The sequence below is a fragment of the Pseudopodoces humilis genome, chromosome 2, assembly GCF_049639895.1.
Source record: "Pseudopodoces humilis isolate 2021_Gansu_Grassland_sample_001 chromosome 2, ASM4963989v1, whole genome shotgun sequence".
NCBI lineage: Eukaryota > Metazoa > Chordata > Aves > Passeriformes > Paridae > Pseudopodoces > Pseudopodoces humilis.
The window spans coordinates 30,555,426-30,571,145 of NC_142201.1; the positions used below are offsets into that span (position 1 = coordinate 30,555,426).

At 41.7% G+C, this 15,720-nt stretch overlaps 1 protein-coding gene across 6 annotated transcripts in view; it reads left to right on the plus strand.

Moving 5' to 3' along the window:
• The window catches only part of CRACDL (CRACD like), a 66,508-nt gene extending 54,973 nt beyond the window's left edge, over positions 1–11,535 (plus strand). For 5 of the 6 annotated variants that reach the window (XM_088052224.1, XM_088052221.1, XM_088052223.1 and 2 more), the window contains 3 exons: positions 4,526–4,725; positions 6,341–6,473; positions 7,367–11,535. In XM_088052224.1, the coding sequence (XP_087908350.1) occupies positions 4,526–4,725; positions 6,341–6,473; positions 7,367–7,512 (479 nt within the window). In that variant the 3' untranslated portion in view covers positions 7,513–11,535. The remainder of the gene's footprint in view (positions 1–4,525; positions 4,726–6,340; positions 6,474–7,366) is intronic. The other variant, XM_088052220.1, reaches the window with a different exon arrangement.
• The last annotated feature ends 4,185 nt before the right edge of the window (positions 11,536–15,720 follow it).

Genomic DNA, 15,720 nt, shown 5'->3' on the forward strand with positions numbered 1-15,720 from the left:
AGCACATTGTTTAAAATAACATGTTGTAATATGAAATGAAGAATATTATTTAGATTTTAGTTTTATTCTGAAAATCTCTCAAGTGCAACATGGTAGGAGGAGGCTCAGCCCTGCTTCAACAAAGGAGAAATGGAACACAGGACATTTGTAGTGGCTGTGGTGTGTCAAAACTGACTCAGCTTCGGATGGAGGATGCCACTGCTTGCATTTTGTACTTCATTGTTATTTCCCTAAGACTGGCATTTACCAGCTGGGAGTTTCCGTGCAAGCTGCTGTGCATGTGACATGCAGCAGAAACAGGAATTAAAATTGTCTTTTTGAGTACTTTTGGTTCTGCTCTGGCTACCCAGTTTCTTAAATGCTGTGCTTTACCATGTGGTGAACCATAAAAGCACATGGACTATCCCATGACTAGATAAGACAGAGCTTGTTCAAGGTGATAAGACAGTCATGAAACCAGAAAGATGTGTGGGCAGCACTTCCCTTGAGAACAGTCACTTCCTGAGAAAGCTTTTTGTTTTTTTGTGTCCCTTAGGGTACTAAGAGCTTCATAGGACAGTCTTAGGTCACCTTAAACTGCCAGCTCTCTTAACCATACTATCTCCCGGATTACTTCACCACCTTTCATCCTTCTGGCTGGAACAATGGTGCACATATTCTGCCAAGAAACCATATCTAATTGGAGGTGGGAGAATATAAAGGACCTCTGGGCGATGGGAAAGATAATAAATAGTGAATATGCCTCTTCTGCCCCTTACAGTGATTCTGTCTGATGGATGAGGTAGCCAATCCTGTGTGGGTTGCATCTGATGGGGTTTTTTTCTGAAGATAAGGCACTTCCCTTGCCTTGTCTGGCTGGCTGGCTTTCTGCAGCAAAGACTCAGAGGAACAAGGGCAGAATATAATTGGTTAAAGATACAAGAAAGCCTCTCCCAGCAGCAGATCAGTTCTTAATCCTCTGTAGGTGATACTACTCTGCTGTCCTAAGTTGGCCCATACAGATACATATAAAATCTTCAGGATTATGATAAAGAGCTTTTGTTCCCTACTATTAAAGGGACATTTGGATACCATCTCTTATGGAATGATACCTGGCTCTAATTTGGCTGCCTTCTAATTGGCATGACTAGGATGTCTGGCATCTCATCAGGGAGAGCTGCCTAAAGATTAAGGGTGCTTGGTGCCTTCGTTAGAGCGTCTGCCTTATGAAAAACATTGTTATAATACCAGCCTCCAGACATATCACTGCAGGAGTGGGAATCCTGTTTTGCTAGGCAATGCACAGTCAAAACAGCAGGATGAATTCTAAATTCATGAGGGTGACAGAGAAATGGGACCACAGGTACCAAAAAGACCATTACATGTAGTGCAGTAAATAGAGCCTGGGCATAGCATTCATTTTGTCAGTGTGGATTGTGTAGTAGAGGCAGAGGAGGAACAACCTTGAGGTTTACATAAAGCTCCTGGGGTGTGAGAGGGAAAATGGGACAAAACACAAAGGGGGATTTGGAGTCACAGCAATTAAGGTGTACATCACTAGCGGCATCAGGGTAGAAGCCAGGTTCCCAGTATCATCAAAAAGTGTGGGCGGATTGTAAAGGTCCTTCAGGATAAAGACATTGGAGTTTTTGAGCACCATTACAGATGGTGAAGGAAGGTAAAGAGGTGGTGGAAGGGGATGCATGTGGTGGTGTGTCTGCAGCTGTACAGCCAGAGAGCTGCTCCTCAGCTCTGAGGAACATGGGACATCACCTTCAGTCGTGGCAGCTCATCTGTGTGCCACAGGAGTGCTTCAGGAACTGATGAAACATAGCACCTGGTTTTACTGGGCAATGCACTAGTAAATCCTGCCCAAATTGCCCACCACCTGAAAAGGTGCAGATGGCTGCAGATGGGTTTATGGGCATGGATGCAACCAAAGGAGGGAATGTGATGGCATGTGCCTTAGCAGACATCACATCATTTTAACTGTGAGGTTTTACTTATGAAAATCCTAATGAGGTTTGCCCTACGTTAGAGAGAAGATGGGCTAGCAGACTTTGACTTGCTAGTGGTTATCTTGGAGAGCTGTGAAAGTTAAGGGGCACTGACTGACGTGTACAGAAAACCATTCCAGGTGAAGTGGTGTAGTCCTTCCATGTCAGCTGATGCTAACACTGTTTCCATCTCAAGTGCCAGTTCTGACCATTGTATTTGAAGGAGATTTGACCAAACTAGGACAATTCCTACAAGAGTGATCTAGAGAATATGATTAATCAGGAAAGTTAAAAAAAAAAGGGAAAACATGGTCTAAGTCTTGAAATGCATAACAGGCTGTTGCAAGGAGACTATGAGTAATCTGCTCGTGTCCATAGTGTGTAGGAGAAGTAGTTAAGGATTTAAATTAGAGCAAGGAAGATTTAACTTACCCAACATACAAAAAAAAAAAAAAGTAGAAAAAAAGAGCCATGCTATAGGATAGGTTGCCTAGGGAGACTCTGAGACCTGTCCTGTTTTTGGAGAGTTAGATACATATTTGTGAGGAAACAGTTTCTGTGAAACTGATCTTTCAGCTGATCTTGTTGAGATCTCTCCCAGCCTTATTCTTTATTATCCTGTAAAATGAGATAAAAATGAAGCAAGAAGAGCCAGTGGAAGGCAAAAAAAGACAATGATTGGAAAAAGATTATGGGAGGAAAAGATGATGTCTTGCAAAGATGGGGGTTAGGTGAGATGCAGAGAACTGGAGTAACATGCTGTCCAAGAGGGAGAGAAGTTCCTTCAGTGTTCAGGGGCCCTGTTTAACTGTGCTGCATTTGCACAGCTGAACTTCTGAGTTGTTTCTTTCAGAGGTTTTCCTGCAAGATTGCACGAGGTGAATGTGAAGGAAAATGCAGGCATCAGCTGGCTAAACATCTTGCTTTGGCATTAAAGCATGGGTTTTTTTATCTTTTTCATTTTTTAGCTGACATAGGCTTTACAATGTTTTCTTGTTCAAATAACTACTCTCTCTCTGGTGAGGTATAAAAATGACTTGAGAAAATCTCTGAGCAAAGCAAGTTTGTGGGCTTTCATAATGTGCCTGTGTTGGCAGACTCCAGCTCTTGGGAGTGCATCATCACTTTTATCTTCCATGCCTTCATAAGGCATCTCAAATATGCCTTCAGAGACATTTGCCTGCTTTCCTGATCTGGGCTACATTCTGCCAAACTAGACCATAGTGCTCCAGAAATGTGTCTGACAGTGCCACAGGGTCCCATGGCTGGCTCTACGTCAGCAGAGCAGCTGAGCCCCCAGGGGACCCTAAGGCAGTAATCCTTCCTGGCTGGGTCTGCCTCCTCCCAGGTTCCTGAACAGGATGCTGACTAAGTAACAAACTTTTCCAAAGAGTGGGACTACACATGATTTGAGGATGAGAAGCTTAACTTCTGCTCTGAAAGAGCCTTCAGTAAATTTTGATACATCAATGGCCAGAACTGGCTGGGAAAGATGAAATCAACCTTCTTGGGTCTAAGATTGTTAGTCATGTTCTTGTTCCTCATTTAAACTACACAGAAGCTCTACCATTCATTGGGAAACTCAATTTCGTATTCAGTGTGAGTCAAAAAATGGAGGACCAGGGGGAGGGAGTCAGTGGAACTGCTGAGGCTCTTCTCTTGACTGAGTTCTGTTCAGTGCATAGATAGGATTTCCCTTCTCAGAATATTTGAATACAGGGTATTTCTCTTTCCCACAACCCTGGATTCTGCACATCCTTGGGTAGCAGTTGTGAGGTCAGCAGGGTAGTAGTTTTGACTTGCTTCTCCAGAAATTGTCTTTTTCTTTTTGTGTCACTCAAGTCCCATTTCTCATAGAGCCCAATGGAAGTTACTGGCCCCAGTGAAGACCATGGGCAGCATCAGCAGGGATTAGTTAATGTTAAACATCACATCAAAAACCTGAAAGTCGCTCTCTGGTTTTAGCAGTACTTCTGTGTGCTCAGACACCACAGACTGCTGTGCACAGGCACCCATGGCACCTGTAGACTCCATGGAGCTGGGGGAGAGCTGCTCCTAAAAGGGTGGAAGAAAAGCAGGAAACAAGGCATGGGCTGCTGCTGCTTGGACATCAGAAGGGTGGGAGCTGAAGGCAGCCACAGTGGGGAAAAGGTTGCCTTTGCAACACCTCAGTCCCTCTGTGTCCACCTTTGAATAGTCTGCTGCTTGTCTCTAAGATACTGTGGAAGAGGGAGCAGAAGGGGCAGACCTTGAGAAATGGGTAGATTAGTGAAGTTTGATTCATGTTTCTGCATCTCCCTCATGTGAGGGCAGTGACACCGATTCCAGCTGAACAAAGATGCAAAGCATTTCTCACCAGTAGAATGATAACCTAAACTTAAACCTCTGAGCACGGGAAAATTGCTCTCTGGAGACCAAACGAAACAGAATTCCTATTTATCCAGGATGGTTTCATATCCTGGGACCAATCAGTATATTGAGAAATATGAGCTGAAGCTGATTACAACTCTTTTTTCCTATAACTATGTACATAAATAATCTGTCAACAGAGAAAAACGTGCCTTCCCCCGTGGCTGCTGGAGACTCTGGAAGAGATCCTGACACTCCTACAGAGCCATGCTGGATTTCCATTGCAAGGCAAAAGCAGAGGGGCATGCATCAGGAGAAGGAACTCGACAGAGAAAAGCTTGTGGCTCCAGATAATAAGTCAAATGCAGAGAAACAGAATAAAGGAAAGGAACAAACAGAGGTACTTGCAGTACAAATTTATGATGTAGTACTCTTTGGATCTACTGCTGTGTTACCAGTCATGCCACAAAGATTACAGATACTTAATGAGTGTAACTGTAACTAACAAAAACACTGCTCTCATAAATATGTTACAGATTCAAAGTTCTCTGTTGAGATATGTAATTCTGTGTCTCCAAGAAATCCTGGAACTATGTGGAGTGTGTAAAATTTCTTGGCATACCTACCAGATCTGACATGTGTATTGCATGCTAAAATATCCAAAATGAAGTGCTAAATTGTAGTCTTTGATCCTCCTCAATGCAGAGGAAATACGTTCTCTCTAACTATCCTTCTAAGCACTGCCTTTTGCTGAACCTCTTATACCTCCTGACTGATTTAACACTGAATGAACAGCTTGGTCCCAGAAGCTCCTAGGTAACAATTTTTAGAGCCCTGAGAAGTGAAATAGGATAAAAATAACTTTTGCACTTGCAGAGAGTGCCAATATATAAATTCTGGTTCCCTGTGTATGGATAATCCAGAAGCCCATGTGGTGCCATGGAATATGGGCTGACACTGCCCCTTCAGAGATCCCATGCAGATCAGGGTGATACCTGTAGCAAATGATCTTCCCTGATGACTTGGCTGTGCCATCAGAAGTGCTTGGCATGAATCCAGAACACTAACCTGCTGCCTGTTCTGATCCTGCACAAATAAGAACCCTGCTGTGATGCAGGAGCATGTGTGTCCTATACCACTATGGCATTCCCAATGCAAATGATCTACTTTCTTGCTTCAGGTGGTACTGCTAGAACCTCAGACAGGTGTATTATATCATGGAACAAGAGATGCTTTCTAGATGATGAAAAATAGCAGTGGTTAGGTTAACAAGAAATAATACCTAATAAGATATCTAGGCAAACTTCTGAACTGCATTAATGCCCAACACAATCCGAAAATACAGTTTCTATGTCAGAACAGGAAACTCCAGATTTTAGTTGGCAATGATCTCTGAAATTCATGCCATGCATTTTATTTCCCTATAGCAGCTAGCAGAGAAACATGCCAAGATGCTTCTGACTGCAACATGTGAGGCTTGGTGCCACTGTACTACTCCCACTTTCTCTTTCTCCCACATGGCACTAGGCACTATCACTTCAGGGTAGTTTTTTATACTGGCGAGAAAATCTATTGGAGGATGTGTTTGACCTTTTTTTTTTAATGAAAAATCCATTTACCATCAACTGTCCAAAAATACAGTGCCCTAGCACACAAAATTTGGGAGATGGAAGGAAAACATGAGAGAATGAGGCTATTTCCAAATCCTGTGTATGCATGTAGGGATGTGCAAAGAACTTGGAATACATTTTGCAGTGAAGACTATAATTATCTACTCATACCATTTTGAATAAGAGATATGGAGAGAAAGTTTTAATTTGTAAAATTGAGTATCATGGATGTTACATGAAAACACTGTAACTTTCTGAACAAGTATCAGCTCAAGGGAGAGGATTGGGACCAATGTCTGCTGAATTGTGGCAGGCTTCCCATCTACTACTTTGTTCATGTTCTTCCAAACTGAACTCATTCTCCCTGAATTAAAATCCCTGGATTTTATCCCTCTCTCTGCCTAGGGGCCAGTGAGGCAACAATGGAGCAAACCTTCACACTTGGCACCTAAAACCACTTCTGAAGAGCAGAGGAAAGACACAAAGTCTGAAGGGAAGGCCCTGCTAAGAACCAATTCATTGTCACATTATGTCCCTGGTAAGAAACAAAATGCTTAAAATGTAGGCTGCTCTTTCACAACCTTGTCAGAAAAAATCCTGCTTGAGTGTGCTGCAAAAGGAGTAGGGGCTAGATCCTAATCTTTTCCTCAGCCCCACATCAGCCAGGACAAAGAGTTTTCTCAGCACTCATGAATAAAACTCATGGCATTTTATTTGGTGTTTTATTTATTTATTATTTTATTTGAGGTTTTATTCATTTATATTCTTTTGACCAGTTTCATTACAAACAAGAGAGTAAAAAGGGGTAGCCAAGAACTTGTGTTGAAAGAAACGTGAATCAAGAATTCCAGGCCCTTTCACAGGACAGAGGCCCAAATTCACTTTTCCAGTGTAACATGTAAACAGAAATATTTACAATAGCATACAATTTAAATGCGGCTTCCTCAGCAAGCTGAGGAATGGTGCAATCACAAACTGTCTAACTATCAGTCCTCCCACAGTGAGTTTGTTGTAAATCTCTTTGGTAAATCAAAATTTGAAAGCAGGGCAGAAGTTTTGAGGTAATAAAATTCCTGTGAGTTGGGGGCTGAGTAAAGGAGGAATTCACAAGTGAATACTTTAGCTAATGAAAAGACTCTTTCTTCTTTGGCCTGGGTGTTAACATAGGGCACAGCAAAGAATCCAGGTTGTCATGTTGAGTTTTGATAAATTTAGGGATCAAAATATATTAGTGATGAGAAAAACATCGTATTATTTGGATCACAGAATGGTAGTTTCCTCAATAACTTATTGCACAAGAAACTTCCATGTGAAATGTAAAGATTTTCTACCACAGGGCAAGGCATGGGGAGTATTTAGTAAAAGAGTATTTAATAAGGTGTTTAGTTGCACAGCAGGTAAGGGTAAAATATCCATGTTCTTTATTCACAGTAGCTCCATCACCTGCACTGGTGGATAAGGAGGAAATAAGCCACTTGAAGAAAGCAAATAATGTTGTTCTGGATCAGCCATCATGGATGGAGCTGGCCAAAAAGAAGTCTCAAGCTTGGAGTGATATGCCGCAGATTATAAAGTAGAATGATGCAAACAAGTAGCATCTTTCATAATTAAGTCAACTACTTAACTGAACTCCTACAAACCAGCTAATCACAGTGTGATCAAGAATCTCTTGATACAGAAGGGTTTTATTTTACAGCTGTGGAGAAAGTGTGCAATAGGTGCAGTCAAAAAGTTTACCTTCAGTTTTGTAGCAATCAGAATTGCAATGGCAATGGATTACTTAAATTATGCTAAGGACATACTTACACTTCAGAAAATAAACTTTTGCCTTATGTATTTCCTGCATTTTCTGCTTTTAATGATGTTTGTATCCAAACAGGATCTTTGCTAAAGTGTGCTGAACTTGTGTTATTGCTGGAAAATTCTATTTGTTATGGTTTTCTCTGTTTACAGTTATAAATTGTGCACTTACATCCTGATTCTCTTGATGTGTTTCATTAGAATCACGTGACACGCTTTCTACCAAAGCTGTTAGGCCCATGGAGGTATTCCTGAATAGCTGCTAGTGAGTACTCCATTAAAATGTGTTGCTTGAGCTGCAGGTTTGCCTAGCTAAGCCAGTGGTGCATTTTCTGGGGTTAGGTTGTGTTTTGGGAGACACAAATATGCCCATTTATGTGTGACCATGAAAAACATTCCTCAGTTCTTTCTGTGAGCAACCTTGTACAGTGTACAGGTTGTACAGTGTTTTCAAGCAGGTGAGCAGTAAGGAAAGAGAACTGCAGCTGGAATCTCATCAATGTATTCACAGCTGCTTTCCTACCTGGATTCATCTGGCTGTAACTGGCTTTCCTTCCTGTGAAACCTTATGCCCAGTCAGGAGGATGGTATTAGTAACAATGGTCAATATGAATTTAATTAAAAATTAAGAACTGAAAATCCTGGAGCTAAAGTTCAAACTGAAGTACTGGGGAAAACTGAATTTCATCACAGTGCCAGCTTCACATATCACCCCCCACATAATCTTAATTCCTCTCATTAAAAACCAGTAACATACAGATAGCATGTCTGTACTTGACTACCTTTATATAACATCCTCATGCTCATTGCCCTGAGTCTCTCCCACCAGTTTGTGACTCCCACTCATGAAGTCTCCTAGGCTCTTCACCTTCGCTTCTTTAACAAGATTGACAAGATAAATAATTTGCTGCTGATTGACTGAAACTACTCTGAACATATTTTAAGACCTCCCTATGAGTTACAGAAGCAAAGAACAAACCCTGTGATGCCTTACTGCTAAGACAAGCATTCAATTTTTTGCATGCATGGGTGAGTTACTACCTTAGCACTGCAATCCCTAGGTTTATTTATGTTTATATTAGTGGTTTTGGTTTTATTATCACATTATGCTCTCTTTGGAAAAATTTGGGGAGGCTTCAGGAAACATAAAATTTTCTAGCACCTGTGTTTGCAATTTTGAAGTCTTGTCTTCTCTACAGAGGTGGGAAAGAAAACCTGAGCCCTCTTGGTAATGACAACTACATTTAGTAATGAATAAAAAAATAGAGTTGAGCACATGACTATCCGAGATGCTGTTAAAGGTTTTCAGTCAGGTTGTCTTTCATTGTTAAAAACAGGAGGAGGAAAAGCTAGTTTTATGTTTGTCAGAGCCTTATGACAGAGCCAGTGAGCCTGCATCGCTGTCAGGGTCAGCCTGTGTGGCTGCTGGGGTCCTGAACAGGGCTGTGCACAGACCTGCTGCAGCCCACCACTGAGCAGAGTCAATAGCCCCTTCCCAAAAGGGTTCTGCCAGCTGTCCCAGGGATTTCTCCTTCCTGCAGATGGCAAAAGGCAGCTTGAGATACTTGCTGAAATCGCAAGTGGCAAGATAGCTCTCTGTCAAACAGATTCACACCAGAAATGGTAACTTAATTACAGAATAAGCAACCTTGGGCTCAATTGCCCAAAGGCTGGTTGTTCAAAAAATTTTCAGACTTCTCCCCCATGAGCAAGCATGCACAATCCTTAATCTCAAGTGATATTTTTTTTTCTTTTCTGGTATTAATATTCTAGGACCTACAGTAGAGATAGACACGTTTTTGAGATACAATATAAACCATCTTAACGCCCTCTCTTTTCAAAATACCCTTTCTGAAATAAATAACTAATTAGCATAAAAGGTAATGTTAAGATATGCTATTACCTTTTGTAGTAATCTTGAAAAAAGCCCCAGTTTCTGTATTTAAGGAATATAGCATATAAAAAAAAGACCAGATTTTTACCCTCTAATTATTGCTGCCCCATGAAAAGGTTTACAGAAAATGTAGTTAAATGTTAATGTAGTCTGCTTGAACCTCTGATATGACAGCCAGGGGAATTTTTATTTTCTCACAGTGTTGTTCTGTCTCCAGATTTCTAAGACAAAGGGTCATGCAAGTAGAACTTGCCATAGATATCCTACAGTAGGTAGGCAGAAAATAGCTTTAGAACTCATGTATTTTTCTTTGGTGAAATGGCTCATTTGTGGAAATAGAAAAATGCAAATAAAAATACAGTTCTCTCCTCTGTATGAACAATGAGTTATGTTTCACACTTGATGCCACCAGAAAAGCCTTTCAGATCTGATCAGCTTTCCTGAGGACATCATTATACTTTTCCAGCTGAGAGGCAATATGACTAGCTCAGGCTGATCCATTTTGCTCAGGCAGCTGCAATATATATTGTTGCAATATAACATCTAACAGGGAAATAAAATGTAAAAATTCATCTTTTGTTCATGACTCATGCACATAAACTAACAAAGTTGGAATTACAGTCAAAGAACAACAACAAAATGGACTTGAAAAATAGAAGTTTCCTCTTCCAGAAGTGCTGCATGAGACATCTTTGGCTTTCTGTTTAATGAGCAAGGTGCCTTCCCATCAGTGAAGGGCCTCACATAATGCAAATGAAATCATCTATCAGGTGTCTTTCAGCACAAAACCCTTAAATTTGATGGTTTATGCAGTTTACTAGTTGGATTACCCTAATCAGCTTCCTCCCAATGTTTATAATTTTATGTAAAAAAACAAACAAACAAACAACAAAATTATATTAAATGGATAGTGAAGTGTCATTTTTAAAGGCCAAAATATCTCCTCAGTTTTTACTTTGATATGGTATTTTGCACTGTGCTGCCTTCAACAATAAAACTCTTGCATTTTTTTTCAAGATGAAGAGGAACATAAAATCTTGTTGCCAGTGAAAAAAATCCAGCAGTAGTGTAGCAAGCAGCTTGCTTTAATTTTGCAATGCTATTAATTCTGTCTTAGTCTCAAGGAGCACAATAAATTTGCCAAAATGTTTGCTTTGTATACATGATGAGTCCTCTGCTGTGGGTAACAAAGGTTTAATTATAGGATTTTGTGTTTGTGTTAGAAGATAACTTTTGTACTGTTATAGAGTAAAAAAAAACCAACCTGAATGTGAACACTGGGCAGTGCTGTGTGTCTATAAAAACCCCAGGGGGGAATGTAACCCTGTGTGATCCTGCACAATGGGGCTGCATGGGATTAACTCTTGTAGAAGACATTTCAGCTCCAGTGGGGCACGGGTCTCACTCAGGCTCACATACTCCCAATGTTTGCCAAGATGTACAAGTGACCGAAACTGCTGAATTTTTGTAGCATGGGATCTTTCATTGTCTGACTTCACAAAATAAAGAACACATATAGATTTTTTTAATGGATTTATACTCACAGATAATTCTCTGCATCTTGTTTCACTTTGAAGCTGGGGGCTGATGGGACATGTATTCACAGACCATTCAGCTCTTCTTCCTTTGCAGTATCTTGCAGCACCTTTGCTGCAGATTTTGACTCTCTGTGTACACTGGCTGTATTCCCAGAAGAAAGCCGCTCTAGCTCACTTAAGGCAACTCAAATGGAGATCATTCTGGGAAGTGCTGAACTATCTCCCTCTCCAGGATCCCAAAATCTCTCTCTTAAGAATTGTTAGGAATGCAGCTAAGAGCATATAAATATTACTGAAGCAAAGTGATTGAAAACAACCTTCCTTCCTTCCTTCCTTCCTTCCTTCCTTCCTTCCTTCCTTCCTTCCTTCCTTCCTTCCTTCCTTCCTTCCTTCCTTCCTTCCTTCCTTCCTTCCTTCCTTCCTTCCTTCCTTCCTTCCTTCCGCCACTTCCTTCCTTCCTTCCTTCCTTCCTTCCTTCCTTCCTTCCTTCCTTCCTTCCTTCCTTCCTTCCTTCCTTCCTTCCTTCCTTCCTTCCTTCCTTCCTTCCTTCCTTCCTTCCGCCACTTCCGCCACTTCCGCCACTTCCGCCACTTCCGCCACTTCTTTCCTTCCTTCCTTCCGCCACTTCCTTCCTTCCGCCACTTCCTACCTTCCTACCTTCCTACCTTCCTACCTTCCTCCCTCCCTCCCTCCCTTCGTCCCTCCCTCCCTCCCATCCATCCATCCATCCATCCATCCATCCATCTCACACACCATCACACTGAATAATTTCACTGTTGATTTCTTTTTGCTTTGTTCATTTACCTATGCAAATAAGTATGATATGGTGTATTTTGCAGGTTCATAATTCCATTGAACAGTATTCAAGGTTGCTGAGCAAAGCACTGTGGTATCTTAACTCATTGTAACCAGTAGTCTCCACTTTTTCCCAAATATGGCTTGATTTCTAGTTTAGAATTGACATGTAAATTATTACTCTGCCTTTGAGAGTTGGTTTTTCCTGAGAAACTTCTAATTAAAAAAAGGAAAAAGAAAGAATTATGTGATTTTCTGTCTACTAAAAAACACTTTGCACCAATGAGTCCTGCAACCATTACCAGCACATGGCTTTTACACTGGCGTTTGTCACCCATGCTGGCAGCTGTGGAACAAGGCAAATGGGCCATCCATGCTGCTCTTGGGCCAAGCAGCAGAAAACCATCAGAGATGATGAGGAGGCAGAGGAATCCAGCAAGACTCTCTTACTGCCCACCACGATCTGTGCTGCCCTCCCCAGCCAGCAGCTGGTGCCAGACCACGATGAGGTGAGGCTAACAGTATTTACACATCTCTGGGGCCCAGCTCCAGTCATGGGACTGTTTGTGCAAGTGGCAGTCCAAGGTACTGTGTTTCAAGGTGAACTGTGAACAAGGTTTCAACACTCCATCAGAAATGAGCAGTTGCTGAACTGCAGAGCCAAGCTTGTCCCAAAGTCAGGCTCTGGTGATTGTATCTCCCAAAGAGTTCCTATTTCCATATTATTTATAATAATAATAATAATCTCCTGCCCCAGATTTAACAAAACTACCAGCAAATCCCTCCAAGTCATTGTCCACGTTGAAGAACCAAGGAGAACTGTCTGGAAAAAGCAGAGGAAAACAACCAGACTTATGACAAGAGAAGAATTCAGTTAATAACCCTTCAGGAAAATAAAAGCCACGTTTCTCAGCAGAAATAACAGAGACTCCTATTTAATAAGCTGTTGGCTCATCCTCTCTGCACTCAGCACCAGAGATAATTTTGATGGGCAGGCTGCCTGCAGACAAGGCAGGAGAATAAGGTCTTGAGCCTGTCCAGACAAAACAGACATCATCTTCCCCATCTAGCCACTCCTTGAATCAAAACTTGCCTTCTTTTAACTCCTTTGCCTCTTCCTGCAGCACTCACCTCAAGTATACAGAAGGAATTGCTTTTTGCTTAATGAAGCCTGCAGGTTGGCTTATGCCTTTATGTTGAACCACAACAATGAGAGTCCCAAGTAAGACAAGTCATGGCCCCCAACCTTGCAGCACTGCAAAGCTTCTTCAGTAAATGCAGCTCCAGCGCACACAGGATGTGCTCCAGCACCTGGTATGCTGCCTGTGCTTTTGTGCAGTATGGCAATGTGGTGGGCACAGCCTGGCTACAGTGCTGCTACAACCTTGGAAGGAAGAAAAACTATACAAAATAAAGAAGTTTGAGCTAGAGATAACGGAGGGAACCTTTCCACCTCAGCTGAGAATTCTGAGTGTGCAGTTTCCTTGCTGCTTCCTCCTCTATGATTTTCTGTTTGTTTTCCATGTGTGCTGAAGCAGCCCAGAGTGAGCTGCCTGCCACCCAAGGGTGCCTTATGTTTCTGCAGCATCAGATCCAGCTACTGAGCTTGGTCCAGCAGCAGAGTGCATGGCACTTTTAATGGTGGATGGTGTTGTCCACTGCTCACAAGAGAGCTTTTGAATTGTGTTTTCATGCCCCAACTTTCCTGATTAAAGTGAGAATATATTTTATCTTAACTTGGGGTTGTGGAAAAGAGATTGGGGAGGCAGATTTTGATTTGCGACCTACTTCCGTAAAGCAGGATGGGAAGGACAGTCTTGCTTTGGCTGAGGAAGAACACAGCATTTGCTGTCAGAGCCTGATTATGTGGGCCTAGGTTTTCATGAGGTGAAAGCAGAGCGTGGTTATTCCAGCAGATAGACTTGTGCTGATTTCCCTGATTGCTTTATCCTTGTGCACAAACACCTCCCCAAATTCACCTACCAAAGCTAGCCATCCCCTCATCATGTCCTGGGTGACCAGACCCCTGGCATTGTGCCACAAAAGAGTAATTTTCAGACTGAGTCCTGTGGGTTACACCAATGGTAGTGGAGGAGGAGAGGTGGTTTCCTTGGCTGCTTTTATGTAATTGAGGGACAAAAAGGGTATATCTTAACTATATGCATGTTGCAGAAATTGGCTTGAGTAATGCAGAGTTCTTGTTAGCAAGTAGCAGATGAGTTTCAGAGAGGGCAGAAGGACACAAGCTTAATTTCTTGCATAACATTATTGAAATACAACTGAAATATAAAGTCAAATTTAAAAGAAAGAATAAAAACCTCAATCTTACCCAAATTAAATAACCTTTTAATTTTATGCTTCTCTTATATGCAAGCTCATAATTTCAAATTATTAAAATATTTCATAGTGGTGAATGCTTGTTCCCAGGACATAAGACATACTTCCTCCTAATTTAGTGGACAATTGTTCCTTTAACTGAGAAACAATTTCTGACCCTGAATTCTGCCTTCCTTTCAAACAGCCTAATACAATTTGGAGCTTTTATACTTGGGCAAAAGAAGCTATTTTGATCAAATTGGAGTCCAGTAGGTGACAGCCAGGGTCTGTGTCTTCCTCTGCAGCCTGCAAATTTTACTTGCTTGAAAGAACCTCTGGATCTTGCCTGATGCTGGGATATCCCAAAACATTTGTCAACTTCAGTCTCCTCTCCAGCCATTTATTTTAGGGGAATTTTTGTATTTACACACCAAAATGGCTGAGATCCAAACTGGTCACTCTTCCCTATCAGCAAGCAACGGTGCAGAAATGCTGCAGAAGGAACCCCTTTCTTATGCCATCAAGGCAGGTGTTTTTATTATGTGCCTCTGGCTACTTCACTAGATCCTGTTTTGCTTTGTACCAGTCTGTTAGGCAATTGCCTAGAGGAAGTCTATGAAGAAAGCCTCCTATCCCAGGCCTCACTGGGGTGGGACAAATGTGGACCTGTCATCTGGTGCATGGGGCCAGGCACCTTCCAATGGGCAGTGTGTCAGAGAAGGAGCCTGCAGATGCCTTTCCCAGACTGCAGCACCACGTGTAGGCCTCCAGCTGACTCCAAATTTTACCTTTCACAGACAAAAGGCTCACTTCAGCTGGCTCAATAAAATTGAACCAGTCTTCTTAAAATATAATGTATCGATTAAAGAGTGAATTAAGCCATTGAATTCTCGCTCCCCGACCCCTCCAAGTTGCAGCTGCTGAACTGTTACACTTTTAATTGTCTTCTGCTTGGTTGCACATAGGAGCTCACGCTGGTGTTTGCCTTGCTTGGGGATCTACTTTGGAATGGCATATTTTGATTACTGTAGATGCAGCTATTTGCTTTTTTCTGACTAATACATTTCATGAATCTTCCCTGCTGTTAATAAACATAGTGGTGTTTAATTATTGAGACATTTCACAAAAATGCTTTTGAGAGGAAGACAAATTTTATGTTCTGCCTAAATAATTAAGCATTATGCAAATGTTTGCAACCCCAGCATTCTGGTTATGCAAAACAATATTTGGATGATGGCCTTGTTTGCACACTGAGTTAGTATTGTTGGGCCGTAATTAGCAGCAGATACAGTATTAAGAATATAAACAGGTTCTAATGAAACAGTATGGGTGCAATGGTAAGACTGAGAGCCAGGCTGCAGCCACGCTCTGTGAGAAGAAAGTCGTATGTTTCCTCCAAGGACCACATACCCTGGCAAGCAAGGCCAGCCTCAGGCTCACAT